This window comes from Pteronotus mesoamericanus, unplaced genomic scaffold, assembly GCF_021234165.1.
Source record: "Pteronotus mesoamericanus isolate MK-2021 breed Mesoamerican mustached bat unplaced genomic scaffold, CSHL_Meso_final scaffold_165, whole genome shotgun sequence".
Classification (NCBI taxonomy): Eukaryota; Metazoa; Chordata; class Mammalia; order Chiroptera; family Mormoopidae; genus Pteronotus; species Pteronotus mesoamericanus.
Window position 1 is genome coordinate 5,570,329 of NW_026555307.1, and position 9,546 is coordinate 5,579,874.

Here is a 9,546-nt window from a genome sequence, read left to right on the forward strand (position 1 = left end):
TCATGCTCTTCCTGTTTTCCAGTTTAAATCTAGTGCTGTCTCTAGTCCTTTTAGCCAGTGGGTCTCCCCTTCCCTTAACTCTGCCACAGATAATGTGGGCTTTGCTCTCGTTTAGTGACAAGCTTATTCCTATCTCAGGGCCTTTTTATCTATTCCTTCTGCCTGGAACATTCTGTTTGTTCCTTATTGCAAACATTCATCCTCATGTTTGCACTCTGGCAAGTGTTCAGGCATGTCTGAAAGCATTCTTTCTCTTTCTCTCGCCCTCCCCCCTCCTTTCCCCTTTCCCCCTTTCCCCCGCCTAATCTTCCCCCTTCTCCCCTCCCCTCCCCTCCTCTCCCTTCTTCCCTCCCATTCCTCCTTCCCTCCTCTCTCTTTCACTTTCCCTTTCCACTTTCCCTTTGTGAGTTTGTGGATGCATAGCTTCTAATATGTTTTTCAGCTTGGACCTTGTATGCTTCCAACTGCATTGCTCCATCACATCTGCTTTGTGTCTGTGATCAACTTAAACTTAACCTTCCTCAGAATGACCTCCTCATCTTCTTGTCTTCCGATCATCTAGGCTTTGCCTCTTCCCGGTATTTGATTGGCTAGTAATAAACCATTCTTTTTGTTTCCTGGGTTGTGGCAGTATCCACAGTTGTGGCCCATTTCCACATCAGTACATTCATTCCTTTGACATGTCCCTGCCAACTACCACAGTAACCCCCGATTGATCTTCAGACCCTCTCTCTCTTTACCTCACTTCAAGCATATCATCTACCTGTTGAAGAACTTAGGACAACTTACTGAAGACTGCATTGAGTCAGCTTGGTTTGAGAAAAAGTACGTTTAAAGTAGACTTGGGTCCCAATGAGAATTTTTGTTAATTATTGCTAGGGTGACCTTAATTGAGTTGTTAAACCTTTCAGGCTCTCAATTTTGACATTTGTGTAAGAGAGCTGCATAGTCTTATCTCAGATACACCTTTTAAAGATCATTAAAAGTCTCAGTTGGAAAGTGAGAGGTCTGACCTCCTGGCCCAACTGTATACTATTTCTGTAGTATCCCTTATAGGAGCTGGGGCCTTATTCTTCCTGAGGGCATCATCCTGCTCCAGGGATGCTCTAAGTATTTGGATTTCACAGACATACACACAGTTTGATTGCAAATCTTTTTTCTATATCTTCAAACTATTATAAACTCTGTAAACACACAAAGTATATATACTCTTCATAATTTTTTTATATATTTAAAAGAATAGCTGTCATGTTGGTGTGAGACTGGACTGTTACTTCACTATATCTAAACTATGAGTAATCACGGCATGTGTGGTATATGCACTTACCAGTGCAAACATTTTTTTGAAGCCATGTCTCACTGTTAAGTCATTTTGAGCCTTTAGGTAAAACCCCTACCCCATACACTGTAGAGCAAAAGTAGGTTTACAGTTGTGGGTACATGAGAGTTTATTCTTATTTATTAAGTATTGTATTATTTTCCACATGAACTATAAACTTACTTGCCCCATCCTGTATATTGCAGAATTAGAATGTATTGTAGACGTAGTCTTCATGAGCCTTTTTCTGCACTAGTGTATCCCTGACAAAATCATCTTGGGTGTTTCAAGGAGTGACAGAGTCACTGGACTCTTTAAGACATTGCCCTAGTGATTAAAAGATTTTCATGTGATGTTGCATTGCCACCTCTTACTGTGAGGTTCCCACTTGACATACCCAGCCCCATTTCTCATTACCCTTTAACTTATCCAAGCAAGTTGATTCATGGGCATCTCTTACAAAAACTGTGCTTGATTCCAACTCTGACCTCATTCATTGACCAAATATATTGAATTCTTCTTAGATGCCAAGTACTGAGCTGGACATTGCTGCTAAGCAGAACAGACTCAGTCCATCCCGGCCTTCTTGGTGTTTATAGTACAGTGGAGAGTCAGACACAGCAAAAGTCAGGATCTCCTTTTCACTTACCCGTCACATTCTTGCACAAGGTTTCCTTTATCCTTGGAAACTTCTCTTCCTTCCTCCACTGATTTCTTTTTCTCACCTCCTGTAGTATCTGCTTTCATTAGCATACATTTTAAATACATTCATGTTCCTTATAGCATAGTGTTTTGTTCTGTATCACCACCTAGATGCAAGCCTCTTGGCATCATGACTATGTATTCTACATTTTTCACCAAAAGACCTTGCTCAGCATGGAGCATAATGGGCTTAAAGTAAATGCGTAGCATACGTTACTTGGAAGTACACTACTTTAGCCTTTAATGATGCCGAAAGTCCATCAATGTGGCCAGCCCTTGACTGTCCATTCCAAAGTTGAATGACCCTTCTCTCTGCCAGGAGAGCCCTGGCCTTCTCAGCAGCCTGTGCCTTCTAAATCATATCATCTACCACCTATAAAGGTAGAAATAGTGAGTGATGACTGTTAGATTAAGGAGATTGGCCTGCAAGGATTAAACTCACTTCTCAAATATCTAATACTTCTCAGTGGTGGATGTCAGTGGCATTTGCAGCAGCCTTCATGTAATGGTTGGCTTTGTTTTTTGTGGCATGAAGCATTACATTTTTAGGATGAGCATAAGCAAATCTGATTGTTTAGTGAAAACATGGGTTTGATAGGATTATTGATTTTTAGAACTCTTTAGAAATATTAGCAAAACTTGAACCTCTCTCCCACCCCACCCCAGTACACAGTTAGGAAACCAAGGACCCAGAGAGGTTAACTCTTCCTGATACAGGTACAATCTTATATATACAGTAAAGCCAGAACTTACTCTTTGACTTCCAGTGCAATTTTCTTTCTTTTCTTTGAAGGGAAGAAATCAGGCCAAGGATAATAAGAGGACACTCAGCCCCTGTCCTCTTATGTGTCTTTTATGTGCTTCTACTAAGAGGTTAAGCTACCAGGGTAGATGAGACAAACTGCCTCCCAAATGAGTGTCCAGGCACAGTGGGGTGTCTGAAATGACTCATTGTGGTTCTCTCCATCCCTTTCACCTTTTTCTCCTCTCTGTCTCTCCTTCATCCTCTCTCTTCTTTCTTGCTTTTTTTGTTTTGTTTTGTTTTTCTTTCCCCTTTCAGAAAACTACAGCTTTTGGACCTTAATATGTCTGGATTAATCAGATAGCTTTCTGAAAGATTAAAGAAATCGGAACATATGAAAATTGGCTTTGTGGGGGCAGGTGGTAGGATCATTGGCAGAATCATCTACAGTTTAATTCTTTCAGCACCAACTTACACCATGCTATATAGATATATTCCAATTTAATAACATTATGCAGATGGTTTGGTGTTGTATGCAGAAATCAAGTTAAGTCCTTAACAGGATATGTGTATTTCTAATGGGGTGTGAGAATCAGCAGTAAAAGCCAGGTATGTGTTAGTAACCAGTCCTGAGGAAAATGGAAGCCCGTGTATCTGATGCTATGTGTGTACAGGCCTTTAGTTTAAGTTTAGTCTCACTGGAAAGCTAGAAGCTCCATGAAGTTTTGTTTGTTTGTTTGCTTAAAATTTTTTTAATTTATTTTTTAGAGGGGACGGGAGGGAGAAAGAAAGGGAGAGAAACATCAATGTGTGGTTGCTTTTTGCATGCCCCCAGCTGGGGACTTGGCCCGCAGCCCAGGCATGTGTCCTAACTGGGAATCGAACCTATGACCCTTTTGTTCCTAGACCAGCACTCAATCCATTGAGCCATACCAGCCAGGGCTCTCCTTGAGGTTTTTACTGCTTTTTTCCCTGGTTTTTTTAATTTCCCAGTCAACTCTCTGATTTTCAGAACTTACTCAAATGTAAAAGTTATCCTTTAAAATGAATTTCTAAATCGCTGCTTGCTTCTGGCATGACCCTTTGGCAAGAAATGTTATTTTACTGTCATTTTATTACTTAGTTAAGGTGTCAGAAACTTAGATTTTATTAAGATTTTATTAATCTTCCAAAATATGTTCGTTGTATTTGATGAACTTGAATGGTATGTTGAAGGTTGAAATTTTTGTCATTGTTTTTAAAGATTATTAGAATGGCAGCCGAAGATAGTGGGATACATCTGTATCTTCAAAGGGGGTGCTTCTTGCTGGGACCAGCCCACAACACTGCTGCTTTAAATTCTACTAATTAGAAAATGCAGTTAACAAATAATGAGCTCCTGCTGGGTGTAGAAGTTGTAGAAAGTATTTTTGGAACTCAGTGGTACAGATTTGTACATGAAAGTAAAAGGAGGGTGTGTTTAAAGTTAATGTAAAATATATTTAAGCAAATTAGAAAGAAATAAGTATTAATTAACCAATAATTTGAAGCATGAGCTAATTTTTTTTTCCTTTTTTAGAAAGACAACAAAGTTGCTGCATAGTCTACAAACAAGTCTTTGAAAATAGTTGAATTTCTAGCCCTTCAAGGTCCTGAGAATTGGTTTCTGTCTTTACCAAGAATGAAGAAGTGAATTCGCTGTATATTTGTCACCAGCACTGGGTTTTTGTTTGTCTGTTTGGTTGGTTTTTCTGCTTAATTTCAAAGATACAATGCAGTTATATTGGGCAAGGGTGGGGCAGCTCATCTTTAAAAATGAGCATTAAATATATTTGAAATAGCAGAAGGTTAAGTAATTTCTTATGTATAGTTAAACTAAAGCAGTAAGTACTTCAGCGGAACTTATAAAAGTATTTTTTCATCACTGAAAGGATTTTTCTTATCATTAAATTGTATTTGGCAATTATTGCAGCTTGCCTGCAGATAAGGCCGTGATTCTGTGTTTTGAGCCACAGAAGGTTGTGTGTGTGTGTGTGCGCGCGCGTGTCTTTTTACCTTCCTTTCTTTCTTTTTGAAAACACTGTAACACCCTTTAGTCAATTAATTAGGTTGCTGGAAGGTAGAGAATTTTGTCAGTGAACTATGTACACACAGTAAATACTGTTTCTTAGGCAAAGGTAACTTTTTTATATAGTTGTAAAATTCCATTATATTCCATTGCCAAAGAAACATTAAGAACTTTGTATAGCTGTATAAAAAGCAACTAATTTTTTAAAGAATAAACATTTTAAAGTCAGCAAACATACTGTGTCCTTGCAGAAGTTGATGTGCTGAAGAGCAGAGATATGGATGGGTCTTTTTTTCATAGTTTTCCAGGCTTAAGATTTTTTATTTTCATTTCTTTTTTAATGTTTGGAACACAAATGAAGATTTGATACATTCTTTACATAAAAAGGATAAATTACTCATGCTCATTGTAAGAACTTTATAGTAAATGGCGTATCACAGGATTTGTCCAAATAATAGATATTTTCAGTATATGAATGTAAATAATCATAGATAAGAATGTACTTAGCTGTATTTTCAAATAATCCCCCCCCCTTTTTAAAACAATAAAACTAGGCATCAATTAACCTGTCTTTCTGATAATGCCTGGAATTTTGTCTGATAAGTTGACTCATTCCATTATATTTCAAGAGGAGTCGGAGTGTAGAAATTATTTTGGCAACTATGAGATACCATAACACTGGTCTTAGTCCTATAATCCACTAGTGACTCAGAACAGAGTTCATTGCTAATATAATTACTAGTAAATCTTTTTTTATATTTTAAGCTATAGTGAAGGGGGGAGGAAATCTGGCCACTTCTGTGTTTTTATGAAGGCCATGGAATAAAGGGATCCAAAGATTTAAATATTTTTATCTCTTGATTTTATTAACTTTCTCCTTAAACTATTTAGTAGTGATAAAGATGTGGGAAACGGCACTATAGGAGAAATGGAGTATTTAAAGATGGTTGATATTTTAAATTTTATATCTTTTGTATAGCTGTACAAGAAAATGTTTTGTAATTTGGTTTCATAATTAAACTTCAGTACTTGGCAGCCATAATTTAGATGATATCGCTTAATACTGTTTGCTTGCATGTTAGCAACAAAGCCTTTTAGAGAACCCACAAATCATGACATTGAACACATTTCTGAGGCATTCTGAACATCAAAGCAAGTGCTATGTCAATACCTGTAGACTGTCTTAGATGTCCTTGGCTGATTTCAAGAAGAAAAACTGTAAATACCAGTTTTACATGCTCTAAAGGTATGAATTCTTGCATTTTCCAAGCTCTCTGGGTCACTGACTAGGGCATTTGGTGCTCCAGTAATAATTGGCAGCATGGCATACCTGCAGTGCACCTTACAATATTAAAGCAAGGTTCCTATTCTGAGACAGAATAAAACTCTTCAATAAAAAATGTTCGTCAAAGTTCTTTCTCTTTAAATAAACAGCAGTATTTTCTTAAAATAGAGAGTGAAAGGCATCTTTAAAATGTCAGAGAATTATGATCGTGTTTATATTCCGTAAAATAACTAAATTAACTTCTTTTATTCTAAGATGTATTTATTTTTAGGCTAAATACATCTTAGCCTAAAGGCTAAGGCTAAGTACATCTTAGCCTAAAGGCTAAGGCTAAAGGCTAAAGGTAGAAGCCCCCTTTTCCCCTTCTAGAGTGGAGACCACACCTTAGTTCAGATCTGACAGGAGGAGACAGCCAAGTGGGAAACCTTAGGCTAGACTGCTTCCTCTGTGGCCAGGTAGGTACAAAAGAGAAGAGAGGGAAGGGCTGGCTCCTCCTAAAGTCACCTATTGGACAGACCCTTTCTCCCTCCAAAAGTGGAACTTAATGTGAAGGGTAGGGAGATAGGAATGTGAGGGATGTGTTTTTCGGTTCTCTCAACGAATAGGAACCCACTGTTGGCATTCAAGAATAAGAGTCAGGGATGGTAAATGTCCTACACTATGCTGGATAGTACCACATAATCAGTTATCCAGCCCTAAGTGCAGCTGTGGTCTGTCCTTTTAGAGAAATACTAGCCAGATTCCCTCCATGTGGGAAGACAATCAGTGGGGAATTAATTCCACTCCCACCCCTATCCCCCATCTTCACATAGTACATGAAAGGACAGGTATAAAGGGACCTTAATTCCAGTAGCAGTGTCAATGTTTTGGAAATCAGTTATCAACAGTAGGAGTTACCACTCCATTTCTCTCTTACTGGTTCACAAATCTCAGAATCATCTGAGAAGCATTTTTAAAGTAAAAATGTCCATGCTTCACATGAGAGTCTGATTCTGAAGTTTTGTAGTGGAGCCTGGGAATCAGGCCAAGTCCCACAGGTAGTTCTGGTCAGCCAGGTTTAGAAAGGTTTTTTTGTTGTTTTTAACTTTTTTTAAAATTGTTGACCCTCTTACAGATGTCCCCATTTTCCCCCTCTTTGCCCATATCCACCCAGCCCTCCCTTCCCTCTGCTATCACCACACTGTTGTCTCAGTCTGTGGGTTATGCATATATTTTCTTTGGCTAATCCCTTTACTTTTCATCCAGTCCCCTCTCTTCTTCCCCTCTGATAGCTGTCAGTCCATGTCTGTTCCATCCTATTCATCAGTTTATTTTATTCATTAGATTCCGCATAAAAGTGAGATCATATGGTATTTGTAGAAAGACATTTTTAAAACATGACAGCTGGCTCATCTAATGTAGCCCTCTCGTTTAAGGGCCTTGGTGAAGTTTTCTCAGTAGGATTATTTTTTCATTTCCCCATCCTTCCAAATCCAGTATATTCAGGTTGTGACTGGGGCGGGAAGAGAGTGAACAGACTAGTAAGTGTGAGGGGCTGAGGGGTGGGACGTATTTGCAGCACAGAATTTGAGGTGAAGAGATTGAGGCTTAAGTTTCCTCCAAGGTTTGACTGCTTTTGAATACTGAGATTGAGTTTTTTGTTCCTGACATACAGGAAATGGACATGTGTAGTGTCTGTGTCTCAGATTTACATGGCTATTGTCCCTGCTTCTGGATTATCTGCCTGACAACAACTTCTGTAAGCCCTGGTGGTAATAGTTCAGATCTAATCATGTCTGGGTTCAGTGTTGCAGAATACTACTGCCCTAATCATTTAAAGACTAAGCTTATTTAAACTGACAGTGGGGAGTGTCATGATACAATCAAGATGAGCAATCTCTTAAAGGAGCTAAGATGTCTTCAGTTTGCTTAGTTTACTGATTTTAACTGTGTTTTTTAAAAGATGACAAGTATTAGTATAGTTGGACTCAAACTTAAAAGTAGCACCATTTATCCCTGAATCTGAGGATACTAAACAGGGATTTGCTTAGAGCAGGCTGCCTTAGCTTCTCTCAAAATGGAAACACGGACTTCTCGAAAGAGGTATCCCCTTAGTAGGAGTTGATGAAGCTAGGGAAATAAGGGAGAATGTAGCTTTGAGCAGCAGGGGCCAACGGCAGCCAGCCAGCCAGTGTGCTCTAGGAAGCTAGAGATGCAGGTCCCAGTCACTGCTCTTGGGGTAATTCCAGCCTTTTGAGGAGTGCTGCAAACATACCCTATTTCTCAGAGCCAGTATTAATAAAAGCATTTTGGTTTTGGACTTTTATAAATCTGGCTTCAACAGCACATGGTGAGGCTATGAATCTAGTGCGGTTTCCATTCTCATGGTGCAGAGCTGTGAGCCAGTGGTATGGGTATCCTTTAAATTCCAGCTGTTTTCATATTTAATGAACTTCACTAACTGATAAAAAATGTTCTTAGATTTAGCTCATAAACATCAAAATAGTCTTATTCCAGTTCATAATGAATGTTGGTTTTAAAATGCACTGATGTCCAGTGTTATGGTTTATAAAGAAACAGAGCAGCTCTGTGAGACCAAATCATATTTCAGTTCAAAAGTGAGGCTCTCAAGAGTGATTCATACTTGAGGTGCACAGAGACAACTGAGGGCAGCCAGCAAAGAGCAGCACATGGCCTAGAAAGTGTTGCCTTTCCCTCCAGACTTGAAGAGTAATGATTGTAAATGGTTTACAGTCATCCTAGTAAGAAAACACTAACATGTTTACTAGACGTCTGGAGTGTGCTTCTGTAATCCTGGTACTCACCTAATCCTGATAATCTATGGGGTTAGCCGCACAGAAGATTGTTGAGAATGCAAATCCCAAATTGCAATTAAGGATTTTGCTTGTGCTAAAATTGTTCTGTAAATTTTTTTAAGGGTTGGCTGAGTGATGGTTAATCTCTTTTTTCATTCTCTAGTATACTTAATAGCATTTCTTTGTCCCAAAGTGAGTGTGGAATCTTAACATGTTGCAGTTTATAAAATGCAATTAGGTATAGTTTTGTTTTTGTAAAAGTGATACATCATAGCCCTGGCCAGGTGGCTCGGTTGGAGCCCTCTGCCCACTAAAAGGTTGCGGGTTTTGACTCTACAGGAGACAACCAATCAATGTTTCTCTCTCCCTAAAATTGATTTAAAAAACACATCTTTGGGTGAGGATTTAAAAAAGAAAAAGGTTGTTCATTGCAAAAAAGAATATGGGAAGTATGGAAAATGGTTTTTTAAAATAGGTAAAAGGCAGGGGGGGAATTACCCAGAGCTAACCATCATTAACACTATTTGAGTGTATATTCTGCCTAGTATTGTTATGTACAGTCACATGCTTTTCAACAAAAAACGGATCTATGGTAAATGTACTGTTGTGAAATATGTACTTGCTCTTTTTACATATAGTGAGTATCACTTTTATTTT

At 38.5% G+C, this 9,546-nt stretch overlaps 1 protein-coding gene across 3 annotated transcripts in view; it reads left to right on the forward strand.

Annotated features, from left to right (window-relative positions):
- LSM14A (LSM14A mRNA processing body assembly factor) overlaps positions 1-5,412 on the forward strand; it is a 53,156-nt gene extending 47,744 nt beyond the window's left edge. For all 3 annotated transcript variants that reach the window (XM_054588993.1, XM_054588994.1, XM_054588998.1), the window contains one exon: positions 4,321-5,412. In XM_054588993.1, coding sequence (XP_054444968.1) covers positions 4,321-4,344 — 24 coding nt within the window. In that variant the 3' untranslated portion in view covers positions 4,345-5,412. The remainder of the gene's footprint in view (positions 1-4,320) is intronic.
- Positions 5,413-9,546: the final 4,134 nt, after the last annotated feature.